General features: G+C 40.5%; 1 protein-coding gene across 1 annotated transcript in view; it reads right to left on the reverse strand.

The window, feature by feature from the left end:
• Positions 1-19,738, reverse strand: part of igsf9bb (immunoglobulin superfamily, member 9Bb) — a 296,709-nt gene that overhangs the window by 149,235 nt on the left and 127,736 nt on the right. Inside the window, exon 4 of the mRNA XM_060936153.1 lies at positions 2,725-2,876. Within this exon, the coding sequence (XP_060792136.1) occupies positions 2,725-2,876 (152 nt within the window). The remainder of the gene's footprint in view (positions 1-2,724; positions 2,877-19,738) is intronic.

A 19,738-nucleotide genomic window follows, 5' to 3' on the forward strand; every position in this document is an offset into this window, starting at 1 on the left:
ATTCTAAGAGCTCGTCTGATCAATATGGCGGCTCTCTCTGAAAAAAAGAGGGCTGACACGGGACACGGAGAAAGAGTTAGCAATTAGAAATTGCTCATATGATGTGCAGTGACACATCTGCTGCCTTGTCTTTGAACACACACACACACTTCACTCTGAGTCTAGTATTACACTCAGTGGGTGTTTTCCATCACGCAGGGTCATGGAGCATGAAGCTATGAAGCTGTAGACTATGATTGAGAGCTTAGCACATGTCCACGTGTCTAAGTGAGACAGAAAAGGGTTTCCTGTCACTTTCAGTTTTGCAATAAGCCACACACAGTCCTCCCTGGTCAAACATTCACGGTTCAATTAAGTCAACGTGACAGTCTAGCACGGCCCATCCTTCAGCGTTTGAATGCCTTCGCTAATCCAAAATAAATTAAAGCTAAATTTTAGAAAGGTGAATTAGCCAAAATATATATATCAGGTTTTATTCTATACACATTCACTGGATATGAGCAATCGTGTGCTCTGATTGGCTACTCTACTACTAGGATATCAGCTCATATACTGTCTCATCTCATCTCATCTCATTATCTCTAACCGCTTTATCCTGTTCTACAGGGTTGCAGGCAAGCTGGAGCCTATCCCAGCTGACTACGGGCGAAAGGCGGGGTACACCCTGGACAAGTCGCCAGGTCATCACAGGGCTGACACATAGACACAGACAACCATTCACACTCACATTCACACCTACGGTCAATTTAGAGTCACCAGTTAACCTAACCTGCATGTCTTTGGACTGTGGGGGAAACCGGAGCACCTGGAGGAAACCCACGCGGACACGGGGAGAACATGCAAACTCCACACAGAAAGGCCCTCGCCGGCCACGGGGCTCGAACCCGGACCTTCTTGCTGTGGGGCGACAGCGCTAACCACTACACCACCGTGCCGCCCCTCATATACTGTGAGTAGAGAAAAATAAAACGGCGGAGCGTGTTGCTGAACCAACCGAGGATGAAATAAAAAAAAGTTAGTTCATGTACGACTCAATTTCATGGAATAACGGTTAAGTATATTGAACCCTTTGTGTTTTCAGTTTTGGTGAGTAGCTCGCTCCAAGTAGCAATGCTGCCAGCTTAACTACATTTTAGTAGCGTAGCTCCAGGATTCACAGTTTCTCCGAAGCGTGGCTTCCTGTCTATGTAAAGGTTCTTCATATGGTTTTCCTGTCCACGTGGGTTCCTTTGGGTTCTCCGCAGTATGCTGAATGGCTTCTCTAAATCTCACCTATGTATGAATGACTGTGATGCGTTGTGATGGACTGGTGTTCCATCCAGTCTGTATTCTCGCCTTGCACCCAGTGTTTCGTTTATACGCTCCAGATCCACCATGACCAGATTAAAGTGCTTATTAAAGATGAATGAATGGATGAAATGAGCGGGACGCTAAAATGAAAATGTCGCAGTTTGACAAAGTAGATTCATTGTAGTTGCCAACTTTTTCTTAATACTCTGTAGTGTAGCTAGTTACTTGATCAAAATTGTACTTTAGCTGTAGCTTGGATAAATTATGAGTAGCTTGTAAAATTGCAAAGTAGCTTCCCAGACATTGCATAGTATTCTATCCATATTCACTGGATATGAGCAATCACACGCTCTGATTGGCTACTCTACTACTAGGATATCAGCTCATATACTGTGAGTAGAGAAAAACAAAATGGCGGAGCGTGTTGCTGAACCAACCGAGGACGAAATAAAAACTCTACTCAAAAACAAAATACAAAAAAAAGACAAAAAAGCAACAAAATATGGAATAAAAGTATTTGATGGTAAGAACATATGTTTTTTTTTTTCATTTTCAAGAATTATTATTATAGCAGGGGCGGCACGGTGGTGTAGTGGTTAGCGCTGTCGCCTCACAGCAAGAAGGTCCGGGTTCGAGCCCTGTGGCCGGCGAGGGCCTTTCTGTGTGGAGTTTGCATGTTCTTCCCGTGTCCACGTGGGTTTCCTCCGGGTGCTCCGGTTTTCTCCACAGTCCAAAGACATGCAGGTTAGGTTAACTGGTGACTCTAAATTGACCGTAGGTGTGAATGTGGGTGTGAATGGTTGTCTGTGTCTATGTGTCAGCCCTGCGATGACCTGGCGACTTGTCCAGGGTGTACCCCGCCTTTCGCCCGTAGTCGGCTGGGATAGGCTCCAGCTTGCCTGCGACCCTGTAGAACAGGATAAAGCGGCTAGAGATGATGAGATTATTATAGCATTTTTCACAAATTGCTCTTGTCATTTCGCCGGTTTGTTTACATTCTAAGCTGAAATGATTTTGTCTGACGTTTTCTATAAAGATTTTATTAATCAAATTTGAAAAAAAATGCTCTGTTTCTTAAAATCCAGTGAATATGGAGAGAATAAAACAGTTATTCCACTCAATCTCATCGTACACGGCTTATAGCCAACTCGGTGCTATGCGCCTCATCAGCTGTCATCTCATGTACTACTCGATTTTGTGGAATAACTGCATAATGTTGTGCACTATTAAACAGATGACGAAAGGTCGCCTATTACCTATCACAATGGTATCCCATTAGATTATTGCTTTCACAATGGATTTGCACAATACAGATGTAGTGACATGACAAATCACATGGGTGCTCAAAGAACAGGCGAATAATGAGAATTAAATTCTGCACATTTTGTGTCGTATAGCTGATGTTAGCAGCTGAGATGGGAAAGTGGTTCCCACCTTGTACTTGGCGCTGTCCTGTAATTGCTCACCCTCCCGTATCCAGCTGACCAAGGGTTTGGGGTTGCCGAATGCCGTGCAGCTGAGAGTGATGCTGCCCCCTTCTTTAGCCTCCACGTACTGCGGCGGTGTGTCTGTGAACGTTGGAGGAGCTGCAAAACAAATGCGAGGTGTTTATACATTTATATTCTGGTCAGGATCTGCTACAGTTCAATCAGTTGAACAATCACATGGCAGGTACATGATAATAATCCATGCATACGTACTTGTTAATGCAACACTTTACCTGCTTTTGCGGATCATGTTTTCCTGAATATAAATTAGTCTGGAGCGTATACTATAGGTGTTACAGTTTTAAATTTACACAGTGTGATAATCTACAATACTGTGCAAAAGTTTAGGCACCTTTTTATTTTAAATACAAACTTTGTTATAGATTTTTATTTTATGACTTCGACATTATAGAACCAGTACAAAAACAATTTAGATTTCTAAATATTAGTTGTCCAGCACAAAACTGAATGTTACAGAAAAATGTTTGTATGTCAGTAAAGAAAGCAGCATATTATATAACAGACCACTTTTCAGACAAAAAAAACATCATGAAGGCTACTAGGTTTTGCTGCAAAATTAAGAAGGAAGTTTTAATGCATGACTTATAGTTTCATGCATTACTGCTTACTGGGGTGGTACAGTGGTGTCGTGGTTAGCACTGTTGCCTCACAGCAAGAAGGTTCTGGGTTCAAGCCCAGTGGCCAATGAGGGCCTTTCTGTGTGGAGTTTGCATGTTCTCCCCGTGTCTGCGTGGGTTTCTTCCAGGTGATCTGGTTTCCTCCACAGTCCAAAGACATGCAGGTTAGGCTAATTGGTGGCTCTAAATTGCTCATAGGTGTAAGTGTGTGTGAGTGCAAAGAAAAGAACTGGCCACTCCACGGCTGCAATTGGCCAAGTCAATCCTGGATTGGGTTTGGCGATGAGAATGACAGCTGACTGATCTTTATGGTATTTTTAAAAAATGTTAGTTAAAGTTAAAGTCCTTCCCACACCTTACAGTACCTGGTATTCCTAGGCAGTCTCCCACTCAAGTACTAACCAGGCCCAATCTGTATGTGGCGCATCGGGCGGCGCTGATCTCCGTTTCCGTAGCCCTCGGCCTCTCGCCTATTACATAGCTAGGGTTACAGTGGGGGGCTAGTCCTCTGGTAACCACGAGAGTTTAACTCCCATGCACATCTGTATTGCAGCGTGCCTTGCCAGATGGTACCATTTTTTGATGGTCTTTGGTATGACCCGACCGTGAATAGAACTCACGATCTCCCGATCGAGAGGCGGACACGCTACCACTAGGCCACTAGTCGGTTTTAAAAAATGTACAAACATTTAATTTAATTTAATTTAATTTAATTATTTTTGAAGGTATCTTTGCTCTACAGCATTTCACTGAATGTGCCAAAGGGCCCGGTTCTACAACACCGCTAATTATAACTATATCTATATCTATAACTCCAACTATGACTAAACCTCTGCCTGAATGTAGTTCCAGTCTGGAGCAGTCACACCACAGCTATGATCCCGACTATAATATCGCTTGGTCCTGATACTCAGGGAAATAAATGCATGCAACTTCGGAATAGTCATGGAAGAGTTTTCCAAGTAGTAGCACATTATTCCGGGTCATACTGTACAGCTTGGACTTCGAAACAACCCATGCACACACTCTGGTGTTTGATATAATACGGCTAGATCACAGACTACCAATCTGTAATATAATAAAAAAGGATACCAAATACGGAGTGGTTATGGATTTTAATACGGATGTATCATGGATGCTAATAATTTACGGATTGGTCACGGATGTTTCAGTATATTACAGATTAGTTACCGATTTCATACAGATAATGCATCGTGGATAAAAAATTAATATTTCATTCAATGTTTACAAAATGTTATAGTTTTCATGAAGAAATGAAGCAGTTTAACATTCACTCAGTTACATGTTACTTTATTGACCAAAACTACAACTAAGATAAAAAATGATCATCAACAGGATTTTTTCACCCTAGGATGAAAACTAAGTCTCATCTCATCTCATTATCTCTAGCCGCTTTATCCTGTTCTACAGGATCGCAGGCAAGCTGGAGCCTATCCCAGCTGACTACGGGCAAAAGGCGGGGTACACCCTGGACAAGTCGCCAGGTCATCACAGGGCTGACACACAGACACAGACAACCATTCACACTCACATTCACACCTATGGTCAATTTAGAGTCACCAGTTAACCTAACCTGCATGTCTTTGGACTGTGGGGGAAACCGGAGCACCCGGAGGAAACCCACGTGGACACGGGGAGAACATGCAAACTCCGCACAGAAAGGCCCTCGCCGGCCACGGGGCTCGAACCCGGACCTTCTTGCTGTGAGGCGACAGCGCTAACCACTACACCACCGTGCCGCCCCTGAAAACTAAGTATGGTAATGAATAATAATTCCCCCCAAAATACATACCATGTAAAATATAATGACATTTCTCTCAACAAATAAAAAATGCGATGAAAATATCAGAACTGGCTGATTAGACGAAAGTGAATCTCTGTGCGCTCACTTTGAAAAGATGATTATACGAGATAATTGATTAAGACATGTTGGTGCTATGAAACGAGAAGCAAGGTGAGAAAAGACCTCTGTGGTCACAAGCACGGCGTGAGATAGACTACAGCACTGTCTGATCTGATCTGAATGTGTACACTAATGCTGTATCTTCGGGGAAACATCTTGTCATACTTGCTAACTTTAGTAACCATTTGGAGTGCAGGTTTTTGCAATAAAATGTTTTACCTCCTGTTTTTTTTTAGTGTCTATCTTGTTTGGCTATATAAAACTAGCAACTAGAACTAAGATACTGGATTGTCAACATCATGTGATAGAGACTTCATGAATGAACATGCTCATTAGAATAATATTAATAATTAATTATTAATTAATAATAGAACATTAAACTTGCATACTTTGGCAAGGAGCTGCATTGTAATGACACAACACGAGAGTCTGAGCCACTGCGGGAAAAACGTCAGTTTTATTTGACAAAAATTGCTGCAGTTTTTTTGTCAACTAAATCTAAAATCAAACTAACAATAACCACAAGACTCAAATATGAACACAACTATTGGGCTGTATTCAGAATCTGCAACTTACATCCAAAGGTTAGGTCACTATTTTTAGTTAAGTAATATTCAAATCGCGGCAAATGAATACAACCCTGATTCCAAAAAAAATAGCTGTGACGCTGTGTAAAATTTAAATAAAAACAGAATGCAATGATTTGCAAATCTTTTATGACCTATATTCGATTGACGGTAATACAAAGACAAGAGATTTGTAACTGATAAACTTTGTCTTTTTTTTTTTGTAAATATGGACTTCTTTTGAATTTGATGTCTGCAACATGTTCCAAAAATGTAAGGGGCAACAAAAGACTCGGAAACTGTATATATAAAGAATATTGCCATTTTAAATTTTATATATATGTATTTTCTGAATTTTTTGTTAACCAACATTAAATAGCCCTGGATGGTAATTTTGGACTAGATTTAGAACACCTTTTTTTACTCATAGTATTCCTACACATGGACACTTCACTTACTTTTAAATACACAGGTGTGTGATACTTACAGAAATAAAATTAGAAGGTCACTCGGTAGACTGCAGACCTCCGCCAAGCCACATATTATCAACACCAAAATCAACTTACTTGAATCGAGGATAATACTAAAGCTGTACACCAAATTTCATCCAAATCCATTCACTACTTTTTACATTACATTGGGAAAAGATACCAGAACATCTGGCCTGCCATCAAAACAATCATGCCTACCAAAACACCAAACAGAACTGAAACGTGACAATGTAAGAGAGGACCAACCTCCACGACAAATGGTTCACAACAGGGAAATCAACAAAGGACTAAATTTTGTTCCCTGAGGGAAGATCGACCCAAAACATTGATCAGAACTGAATTTGCATGATAAACGAGAGAGGAGATACAATTCTAATCAGAAGAAAATGTATTAAGTTGACCTAATGACTAATTTGTTAGCAAAAAATTGACAATACAATGACCAAGTTTTGTGCAGGTCTAGTTCATTCAAATGAAGCAATCAGAACTGAAATCCACTGATAAGCAAAGTTGTAAAGAAAGTTGTAAACAAATTGTTTACAACAAGAAAATCAATAAACAAACGACCAAGTGTTGTTCCCTGAGGGAAGAGCTACCCAACACATCGACCAGAACTGAAATCGGGTGAGACCTGCGAGAGGAGATACAATTCTAATGAGAAGTCCCAAAATTTGTGAAGTTGACCTAATTAGCAGTTCATTATCAAAACTTTGACAAAACAACGACCGAGTGTTGTGCAGAAGGTCTAGTTCTTTCAAACGAAGCAATCAGAACTGAAATCCATTGAGAACTGAGGGAGGAGATACGATTTAACTGAAAATTAACAAAGTTGTAAACAAGTTGTTTACAACAGGAAAATCAACAAACAAACAACCAAGTTTAGTTCCTCAAGGAAAGATTCATCAAAAACATCAATCAGAACTGGGATTGGATGAGAAACGAGAGAGGAGATACAATTCTAGTGAGAGGCCCGGGAAATTCGTTAATTTGGCCTATAACTGCTAACTCGTTAGCAAAAATCTTGATAAAACAACGACTAAGTTTTGTGTGGAGTGATGAGTTCTTTCAAGCAAAACAATCGGAACGGAAATCCGTGGATAACTGACGGTGGAGATTGATTTAACTGAATTGTGGATGACGGACGATGGACGCCACGCCATGGCAACAGCTCATCAGCCTTATGGCCAGATGAGCTAAAAAAAAAAAAAAGAAAAAAAAATCCTGGCTCTGCATACATATTCATATTTGCATCAAAATCTAATCAATTGTAAAGGTGGCACATGGCTCACCTTTCGTCAAAATTTCATCAAAATCCGTTCACTACTTTTTGAGTTATGTTGGGAACAGACAAACAAATGGAAGTGAAAACCTTGTCCAACAAAGTTGGTGGAGGTAATAAAAAAAAATCTGAAGAATCTGGATATGTTTTTAAATCTTAAGCTTTATATTTTCCAATTACAATTGAAACAAGCCTCTGTTTTAGCCAAACTCTTCCTCTTGTATGTAACTCTTGCATAACTTCTGATGTCTGGAGTTATTCAAGATTTTTTATTTGTCATATACACAATAACAGACACAGCGGTTTATTTTTGAGTAATGAAATTCTTATTTTGCAACTGCCCGACCAAGCTATGCTTACCAAAATAAAAAGAAATATATAAAATATGAAATATAAAATATAAAGTGCATATGGAATGCAAAATATAAAGGTAGAGTGAAAAATGAAGATAACATTAAAAAAAAAAGGAGAGGCAAACAAACAATGTGCAATATGTATGACGACGTCTGAAATATCAAAGTGCACAAATTCTATATTAACTTGTTAACTTGACTCAACCTGGAATACATCCCATAATCTACGTCTTTATCAAAAGACCAAAACTAAAACTAAATTCAAATTAGCTGTTTAAAAGCCACACTGATTATAGTGAGTACGATGGACTTATAAAAGCGCTGACACCTCACAATACTAACAACACTCAGGAAGGTGTACATACATCATGATGTTAATAAATCGTACTCCCGATAAGATATCACCCGGCCCTGTCCTCGTGTAATACAGTCTTTTAATGGGCTTATTATACACCCTCTGAATGATATACAAACTTGTTTTGATAATCACGAAAAGAAATAACCATATTTTACCAGCCACTCAGACAGACAGAGAAGACATGCGGTCAGAAATCTTTAAAGATGTTTTCTTCCCCTTAATTCAATCCGTGATGCAGAGAGAGCGAGAGAAAGAGAGAGAGAGAGAGAGAGAGAGAGAGACTTTCTCGAATTCACATGTCAGAAGAGACGATGAGGCCAAGAGGCAGAGACATCTGTCCACTCAGAGAGCTCCATCTGCTTGCTGTTCAGCTTCAGACACTCCCACACTCTCACAGCGCTGACCTGTGATGCTGACTAAACACCAACACTCCAGAAACAGAGCCTCTCTCACTTTCTTTCTCTCACACTCTCTCTCACAAGCATCTGTTAGACAGTCTCAAAAGGCTGAAGGCCACTAGAGCATGTGTAAAATAAATTTTTTTTTTTTTAAATCCTCTGGATGCGAGTGTGTTGTAGTTGCACAGCCGCAGTTTCTTATTGATCTTATGGCCTGCTTCTGGCTCCAAAGCTTTCCAGTGAACCCATCTGACAGCGACGCATGCGCAATACTGAATAAACGGGCCTTACCGTATTTTTCGCTGAATCAGACATCAGAGTCACTTGCCACTACACCTGCAGTGAGCAGAAATCAAAGCGCTGGTACAGCAGCTTCTCTGTTCATGCACAGCAGACTGTCAGGCTTTATAGTCCTGCTTTCTCTGATCAAACGCACACACAAGGCCAGGCTCCAGCAGGTTGTGTTTGGTGCCAGTCAGGCTATACCTGCAGTGTCAGTAAAGAGGGTTATCTGCTGAGGCTAAATAGAGCTTTTAGAACAAGTGGCCTCTTACTGCGCTTCTCTGTGTCTCTAATTATATCCTTCTCACGTTAGATTACTGGGAATGCATCAAACAGAGCTGCTGATTTCGGATCATCTGTGCATCACCGGAAACTGTAAACACACCTCTGCAAACGTGCTGAGAACATGTTGCAGCTTTGCAACACTTGAAGTCGCTGTCAATAAATACCTCCTGATATTGGTTCACTAGGTCACGGAAATAAGAATACTAAGACCATTCTTACTGTGTTGGGAAGTATTAAGAAAAGTACGTAGATAATATAATCTGCCAATTTAAGTACTTCAGGAAGAGATAGGTGTTTAGATGTCATTTGGAGACAGTCAGTGACTCAGTTGTTCGGACATCTCGGGGAAGTTCATACCACCACCTAGGTGCCAGAAAAGAGAAGTGTCTTGATACATGCCCTCCTTGTAACCTGAGAGATGACGGTTCCTGTCGAGCAGTGTTAGAGGATCGGAGGGAGTGTGATGCAGTGCAGGTTGTGATAAGTGCTTTGAGGTAGGAGGTTGCGGGTCCATTTTTAGCTCATCCAGCCGTAGGCTAGGCCAGATGAGCTTATGTGATCATGCATCATCTATCTGTCTGTCGTCCGTCCACAATTTACAAAAATCGCTACTCCTCCTACAGGATTGATCAGATTTTGATCAAACTCACATACAATGTTCCCCAGGTGGGTGTGCATAAAAGTTGTCAAGGTGGTGGCGCCACCTGTCATATTTACGATTTTATGGCCGTCTGAAATTTTTGGGTGACTCATCACATTAAACGCTACTCTTTGTAAACTGCTGGGACGTTTTCACCGAAACTTACCCAAAAGACTCCATCCATCCATCCATCCATCCATCCATCCATCCATCCATCCATCCATCCATCCATCCATCCATCCAGTATCAATAACCGTTTATCCTGTGCAGGGTCGTGGGCAAGCTGGAGCCTGTCCCAGCTGACTATGGGCGAGATGCAGGGTACACCCTGGGTAAGTCACCAGATCATTGCAGGGCTACCCAGAAGACTCTAAAGACATATTCTAACAAGAGTTGTTCACCAGGTGGTGCCACCTACCATGGATGTGGCTACACAGGGGTCATATGCAATTGAACAAAAATCGCTACTCCTCCCACAGGATTGATCGGATTTCAAACTCAAACACAACAACAGTGGCTGGTACTGTATGAGCTACAGCCTCATTGAGACTATTTTTGGCTTTGTAAGCAATCGATTTTTAAAGCTACAGGAAGCCAGTGTAGAGAGCATAGCGATGGAGTGGTATGGGCGAATTTAGGAAGGGTGAAAACAAGTCGTGCAGCTGCATTCTGGATCAGTTGCAGAGGTCGAATGGCGCTCAGAGGCAGCCCTGCCAGGAGTAAGTTGCAGTAGTCCAGTCTTGAAATGACAGTGGACTGAACAGGCACTTCTCAGAAAGTCAAATCAGTTTATTTGTATAGCATTTTTAACAAAAGACATTGTCGCAAAGCAGCTTTACAGAAAATTAAAGACTTTTAAACATATGACCTAATTTTATCCCTAATAAATTTATTTATCCCTGATGAACAAGCCTGTGGCGATGGTGGCAAGGAAAAACTCCCTGAGACGACATGAGGAAGAAACCTTGAGAGGAACCAGACTCAAAAGGGAACCCATCCTCGTCTGTGTGATAACAGATAGCATGATTATAAATAATTCACTACTATAACTGTGTTCTATATAGTCACAAAGTACAACCCCAATTCCAAAAAAGTTGGGATGTTGTGTAAACTCAAAGTAAAAACAGAATGTGATGATTCGCAGATCATGGAAATCCTACATTTCATTGAAAATAGTACACAGACAACATCAAATGTTGAAAATGAGAAATTTTATTGTTTTTTGAAAAATATATGCTCATTTTGAAGTCATCAACATGTTTCAAAAAAGTTGGGACAGGGGCATGTTTACCACTGTGTTGCATCACCTCTACTTTTACCAACACTCTGTAAACGTTTGGGAACCGAGGAGACTAATTGCTGTAGTTTTGAAAGAGAAATGTTGTCCCATTCTTGCCTGATATACAGTTTCAGTTGCTCAACAGTTCAGGGTCTCCTGTCATATTTCGCGCTTCATAATGTGCCAAATGTTTTAAATGGGAGACAGGTCTGGACTGTAGGCAGGCCAGTTTAGCACCCGAACTCTTTTACTACAGAGACATGCAGTTTTAATATGTGCAGAAAACTGTTTAGCATTGTGTTGCTGAAAGAAGGAAGGCCTTCCCTGAAAAAGATTTTGTCTGGATGGTAGCATATTGTTCTGAAATGTGTATATATCATTCAGCATTAATGATGCCTTCCCAGATGTACAAGCCGGATGGTCCCTCTCCTCTTTAGCCTGGAGGATGTGGTGTCCATGATTTCTAAAAAGAATTTCTACTTTTGATTCGTCAGACCTCAGGACAATTTTCCACTTCACCTCAGTCCATCGTAAAAGAGCTCAGGCCCAGAGAAGGTGGTGGTGTTTCTGGATATTGTTTACACCTGGGTTTAACTTGCATTTGTGGATGCAGTAATGAACTGTTTTCACAGACGATGGGTTTCTGAAGTGTTCCTGAGCCCATACAGTGATTTCCACTACAGACACGTGTCTGATTTTAATGCAGTGTCACCTGAGGGCCTGAAGATGACAGGCATCCAATGTCAGTTTTCAGCCTTGTCTCTTGCATACAGAGATTTCCCCATTTCTCTGAATCTTTTAATGATATTATGTACCATAGATGATGTGATCCCCAAACTCTTTGTGATTTTACATTGAGGAACGTTATTCTTAAATAGTTGCACTGTTTGCCCACGCAGTCTTTCACAGAGAGCTGAACCCCTCCCCATCTTTACTTCTGAGAGACTCTGCCTCTCTGGGATGCTCTTTTTATACCTAATCACGTTACTGATCTGTTGCCAATTAACCAAATTAGTTTTTTTTTAGCATTACACAACTTTTACACTCTTTTGTTGCCCCTGTCCCAACTTCTCTGAAATGTGTTGCTGACATCAAATTCAAAATAAGGTTTCAAAAAACAATAAAAATTTTCAGTTTCAACATTTGATATATTGTCTTTGTACTATTTTCAATGAAATAGAGTTTCCATGATTTGCAAATCTTTACATTCTTTTTTAATCATGCTTTACACAGTGTCCCAACTTTTTTGGAATTGGGGTTGCACAACTGTCATCTCATCTCGTTATCTGTAGCCACTTTATCCTGTTCTACAGGGTCGCAGGCAGGCTGGAGCCTATCCCAGCTGACTACGGGCGAAAGGCGGGGTACACCCTGGACAAGTTGCCAGGTCATCACAGGGCTGACACATAGACACAGACAACCATTCACACTCACATTCACACCTACGGTCAATTTAGAGTCACCAGTTAACCTAACCTGCATGTCTTTGGACTGTGGGGGAAACCGGAGCACCCAGAGGAAACCCACGCGGACATGGGGAGAACATGCAAACTCCACACAGAAAGGCCCTCGCCGGCCACGAGGCTCGAACCCAGACCTTCTTGCTGTGAGGCGACAGCGCTAACCACTACACCACCGTGACCAGGATATAACCCGTCTTTACATTGTGTTCCTAAAATCAGGTCTGGAGACTAAAAGGATCAGGGCAAAACTTCTTTTCAATCTAACCATGTGACTTTTAGCAAACTGAAGTTAAATTAGCAACACTGACTGAGAGATATGCCACTGTATGATGATAAATATTAAATCTTTTATCTAATTCATGGAAGAATAATATTATACCCCTGCAGTGTGTGTGTGTGTGTGTGTGTGTGTGTGTGTGTCTCAGCAGCAGTTAGGCTATAATAAGCAGCGTGTTTTACAGTTACACTGAAGCAGATTCTAACGATTCTGAAAAGCTGGCTGATGGATCTGATCATACACAGGGCTTTTTCCTTTTCCTCATCACCTCACAACTTTTCCCAAACACTAGAGCCCAACTGTACTTTCATGGAATTATCTCATCAGGTTCTTCCACTTATACGGAACACTATACCAAAGCCCTCCATTTTGGAAATCTGCTGTGAAGAGCAGCTGCTTCACAATGAATGAACACAGAGAGCATGTGGTGGTATGCTAGTTCTATAGCCAGTGTATGAAAACCACAACAGTCACAATGATAGCAAATTTATTGACTTTTCTTAGCTAGCTAAAAACCATCAAACACATAAATTAACTTTTAGCTACCATACCCTTCCAAAAAATAGTCTGTTTAGATAGCTAGCTCTCATAGCTAACCTATAGAGATAATGTTACGGTAGCTTCCACTCCAAGCTACCAATGCTAAACCTGCCAGTTAGCAGCAAACAGCAAGCATTTTTAGAACACTGAGTAAAACTTAATCTTATTATATTACTGTTTTATGTTTGAGATAAAAATATGTGCCTTCATTATTTGTTTGCCAATTTTATCAGAATACACATCGGTAACCTTACAGCAACTTCCGATATTAATCAGATTGTTCGCAAAACACATTATGGCTTGATAAAGCACTCATTTACTTACTGTAGGTTTCTCAACGGCTAATATTTCTCAATGAAATAATAATTATCGAGCATAATACACTGTGCAGCGCAACTATGTGTTAAATGTACACAGAGCTGATTCTAGGGTTTAATCTAACCTCCATATAAATGCTTTTGCAGCAGAAAATTAAAAATGCAAAAAGATGGTTGGCAAATGAAATGAAAACCAACATAATTAAGAATTATTCGCCGAAGGCAAAGTGAATATCGGTGAATAATAACTGAGACGAAGTCAAGGATATTATTAACTACTTATTAACTGAGCGTGAGGTCTATACGGGAAAATATCAAATCAAAGTCTACAAAAAGACCGAGGTCTGATATTTTCCTGTAAAGACTGAGCAAGCGAGGTTAATAAGGAGTTTATTATATGGCTTTTTTATTTCTAAGATTAAAGTTGTCGTCTTCATCATGGCTTTCTTGTTCGCTTCACTGTGCAGCTTCTTCGGGGTAATACAATTCGCTTTCTGAATGCTCTTCGTTGCTCATTTCTTCAGGGTGTCTACAGGTTTGTCCAAGTTAAATTTAAGACTTTTTAAGACTTTTTCATACCATGTTCCAAAAAAAATTAAGACCAAATCTAAAGTCACGCAAAAACGTACTCTTTTGAAAAAAAAAAACCTATATAATTTAATGTAACTTATTGTACTTGTAAACATTCATCAGAAAACACTACTCTAGTAGAAGTACTTCATTTCTTTTCCTTGACAGGCATTCACACACTCAGAACACAATATAAGGATCGGATAAACTTGTAACTGTGTGACAATCATAATGCAGTCATAACGTTTGAATCCAGTGTAACAATGTGAAAATGTGAATGAAGTCACACACACAGAATCCAATGCAACAGTTTTTTTTAATTATTATTTTCTCTGCTTGGGGAGTCACATTGTAAGCAGAATTGTTCAATTCCATCTTTGGTCAAACAACAATGCAGAAAACAACAGTTAAACAATGTGAATGCACATACACCTGAAACGTCGGCTCGCTCACTTGAAAGGTATGCTCACTTGTACTTCTTAAAACACTTGGAACGATACCCACACACAAACAATACTACTCTCACATGCACACAATAGAATCTCTCTCTCTCTCTCACACACACACACACACACACACACACAATATTCTTTTACAACCCCGATTCCAAAAAAGTTGGGACAAAGTACAAATTGTAAATAAAAACGGAATGCAATGATGTGGAAGTTTCAAAATTCCATATTTTATTCAGAATAGAACATAGATGACATATCAAATGTTTAAACTGAGAAAATGTATCATTTAAAGAGAAAAATTAGGTGATTTTAAATTTCACGACAACAACACATCTCAAAAAAGTTGGGACAAGGCCATGTTTACCACTGTGAGACATCCCCTTTTCTCTTTACAACAGTCTGTAAACGTCTGGGGACTGAGGAGACAAGTTGCTCAAGTTTAGGGATAGGAATGTTAACCCATTCTTGTCTAATGTAGGATTCTAGTTGCTCAACTGTCTTGGGTCTTTTTTGTCGTATCTTCCGTTTTATGATGCGCCAAATGTTTTCTATGGGTGAAAGATCTGGACTGCAGGCTGGCCAGTTCAGTACCCGGACCCTTCTTCTACGCAGCCATGATGCTGTAATTGATGCAGTATGTGGTTTGGCATTGTCATGTTGTGAAATGCAAGGTCTTCCCTGAAAGAGACATCGTCTGGATGGGAGCATATGTTGCTCTAGAACCTGGATATACCTTTCAGCATTGATGGTGTCTTTCCAGATGTGTAAGCTGCCCATGCCACACGCACTAATGCATCCCCATACCATCAGAGATGCAGGCTTCTGAACTGAGCGCTGATAACAACTTGGGTCGTCCTTCTCCTCTTTAGTCCGAATGACACGATGTCCCTGATTTCCATAAAGAACTTCAAATTTTGATTCGTCTGACCACAGAACAGTTTTCCACTTTGCCACAGTCCATTTTAAATGAGCCTTGGTCCAGAGAAGACGTCTGCGCTTCTGGATCATGTTTAGATACGGCTTCTTCTTTGAACTATAGAGTTTTAGCTGGCAACGGCGGATGGCACGGTGAATTGTGTTCACAGATAATGTTCTCTGGAAATATTCCTGAGCCCATTTTGTGATTTCCAATACAGAAGCATGCCTGTATGTGATGCAGTGCCGTCTAAGGGCCCGAAGATCACGGGCACCCAGTATGGTTTTCCAGCCTTCACCCTTACGCACAGAGATTCTTCCAGATTCTCTGAATCTTTTGATGATATTATGCACTGTAGATAATGACATGTTCAAACTCTTTGCAATTTTACACTGTCAAACTCCTTTCTGATATTGCTCCACTATTTGTCGGTGCAGAATTAGGGGGATTGGTGATCATCTTCCCATTTTTACTTCTGAGAGCCGCTGCCACTCCAAGATGCTCTTTTTATACCCAGTCATGTTAATGACCTATTGCCAATTGACCTAATGAGTTGCAATTTGGTCCTCCAGCTGTTCCTTTTTTGTACCTTTAACTTTTCCAGCCTCTTATTGCCCCTGTCCCAACTTTTTTGAGATGTGTTGCTGTCATGAAATTTCAAATGAGCCAATATTTGGCATGAAATTTCAAAATGTCTCACTTTCAACATTTGATATGTTGTCTACGTTCTATTGTGAATACAATATCAGTTTTTGAGATTTGTAAATTATTGCATTCCGTTTTTATTTACAATTTGTGGAATCGGGGTTGTACATCTTGCAGATCTATCCTCTTCTCCACGACCGTTAGTGGTGGCAGCGCTGAAGTCGGATATTTGAGGCTGATGCTCGCGGCCTTTAGCAAAAGCAACGTGCTTGGCGCTCTTCATATGAGAGTCCACCGCTCTTATCCCCATTGTGCCCAACTTAAAAGTCTTACAGCATGCTACACAGTATGCCTCGTTGGCATCTTTGGGTACAGCTTTCAGCCACCACGAGTATTTTGCATCTTGCAGCCAGTTATCATTAAATTTACATTTACCCATTGTGGCTCGGACTACCCTCCATCAACAGATCAGGCACTGAGTGGTTGTCAAACACGCGTTTGTCTAGCAACCGGTGGATTCAGAGCCTGCGCGGTATAATTGTGAGCATCAACACGATTAAACTTTTTCCCCATCCAAAGTGTACCACATTTTAACGATATGACTGAGTAAAATCTCCATAAATTTAAGATTGAAAATTTAAGACCACGGGGTTTGAAATTTAAGACAATTTAAGACTTTTTAATGGCCTTATTTTAGGAAAATTAAATTTAAGACTTTTTAAGACTTTTTAAGGACCCGCGGCCACCCTGTTCTTGAATAACTCAGTGACTCTTGTTTATCTTTTGTGTTTTGGCTGTTTTTGATTCTGTTTTGATCTCCATTTTTTTTGTCATTTAGTTTTTGTTTGTTTTTGCAAAACTGAAAGCCAGTGCCTTGGAAAGAAAGTCCATAATCACCCACAGGCATTACGAGAAAATACTGCCTGCCAAGGAACCAATCAGAGCGCATGATTTTATTGAAGAAGAAGACTTTATTTTTGTCACATGTACAGTCAAGCACAGCAAAATTTAACCCATCTGAAGCAGTGAATACATGCATACACACCCAGAGCAGGGGGCAGCTATACTACAGCACCCAGGGAGCAAGTGGGGGTTAGGTACTTTGCTCAAGGGTACTTCAGCCATTCCTGCTAGTCCAGGGAATCAAACCGACAACCTTTTAATCCCAAAGCTGCTTCTCTAAACTTTAGGCCACAGCTTCCCCAATTCTCATCTCATCTCATTATCTCTAGCCTCTTTATCCTGTTCTACAGGGTCGCAGGCAAGCTGGAGCCTATCCCAGCTGACTACGGGCGAAAGGCGGGGTACACCCTGGACAAGTCGCCAGGTCATCACAGGGCTGACACATAGACACAGACAACCATTCACACTCACATTCACACCTACGGTCAATTTAGAGTCACCAGTTAACCTAACCTGCATGTCTTTGGACTGTGGGGTAAACCGGAGCACCCGGAGGAAACCCACACGGACACGGGGAGAACATGCAAACTCCGCACATAAAGACCCTCGTCGGCCACGGGGCTCGAACCCGGACCTTCTTGCTGTGAGGCAACAGCACTAACCACTACACCATGCCGCCCTGTGATTATTTAAAAAATACAAATAAATTGTTTTTAAAAATTCATTTACTTTAGGTTTCAAAAAGTGGTATGCAAATGTAATAACGGCGTGCGCAGGGTTGTGTCACTTATCTGTGCTGACTCACATAAAATATTTTGTTTTGAAATTGCTCAGATAAATCACAATTCCACCTTACCTTTGAATAGTTTTAGACCAAACTTCGTAGCATCTTCAGTGCTTTTAGGAACAGCATTTTCTTTCATCATTTGTAATTCTTCCTCACTTACAGTGACAAAGTGACTGGCAGCCATTTTGCTGAGTCACTCGAGGTGATTGTTGAGAAATAGTCTGAATTTTTCAACCAGTGTGTGCATTTTTCGATAATCACCTGCGTATTTATACTAAAGTGTGTTAATAAGGCATCTTGCCACCCCAAACTACCAAAACAGCTTCCTTGAGCCTTGTCATCAATTTTCCAAATCTCTGGAATTATAAATCCCATTCTTCCAAAAGATATTCCCTCAGTTGGTGTTTTGATGCTGGTGAAGAATGCGATCACACACTCACACACAATCCGAAATCTCCCATAGGTGTTCAAGTGGGTTGAGATCTGGCGAGTATGAAGGTCACTGCATATAATTTACATCAACTGCATCCTTGTTAAACCATTCAGTGAGCTCGCATGCCCTGTTGATGGGGGTTGAGTCATCCTTTAAGAGAATACGCCTAGCAGGATAGAAATGGTTCATCATAGGATAAAGGTGATCAGTCAGAACGGTATAGATTTGCAGTGACTCTCCACTTCAGGAGCCAAAACATGCAAGCCAAATAAATAAATAAATAAATAAATAAATAAATAAATAAATGCCTTAGCAGAATAATAGATAGATCAGTTTTTCTTTCATTTGTCTCCTATCTGTAGCTGGTCAGAATATTGTATATAGTGACTATCCAGAAGTTCTTGTGCATGGACTTCTGATCACTGGTTTTGCAGTGGGCTTTTTACTGGGCTGAAAAGAATGATTGAGCATCCTGTCCTTAAAAGTTGTTTGACCTTTCTTTGAAGGCGTTAATAAGAATAAATTCATGAATGAATTCATTCATTTTCTATTGATTGCAGGTCACGGGCGAACTGGAGCCAATCCCAACTGATATTGGGCGAGAGGCAGGGTACACCCTGGACAGGGCTTGAGAATAAATTCCTCCCCAAAAAAAGCAATCTCACATATAGACGACAGGAAATGATTGTTTTCAACGTCAGACAAATGTCCCCTTTCTGCAAAGTGGACAAACAAGTGACAAAGTGACAAGAGACATCCGAATTGTGTTTTTCGTCTAAGCAAATTAGGTATGACATGATAAAGTGCAGTGAAATGTGGCCTGATGCTTTTTCAGTTCCCTTCTCACAAATTTTAGTCGCTATGTCCAATTAGTTCCCATTTAAAAGACAAAATTGTAACTATGGATTCATGGATATTATCCAGTCATATGACATTTCATTAAAGGTGTATAGAAATAAAAAAAAAATCAAGATTGGAAGGAAGTAGAAAGGATTGTTGGTGGCTTTGGTGAGTGTACGTAGCTAGTGCTTTGCTAATTTGCTTTGCTAATTTGTCAGTGAAGCTAGGAGAAAGCCTAGCTCATGCATCTCGCAAATCAAGCAACCAGTTTCACACTTTAGTGATTAGTGCATTATTTAATCTGTGTTTAACTAGTTAAACT

This window comes from Neoarius graeffei, chromosome 12 (genome assembly GCF_027579695.1).
Source record: "Neoarius graeffei isolate fNeoGra1 chromosome 12, fNeoGra1.pri, whole genome shotgun sequence".
NCBI classification, from domain to species: Eukaryota; Metazoa; Chordata; class Actinopteri; order Siluriformes; family Ariidae; genus Neoarius; species Neoarius graeffei.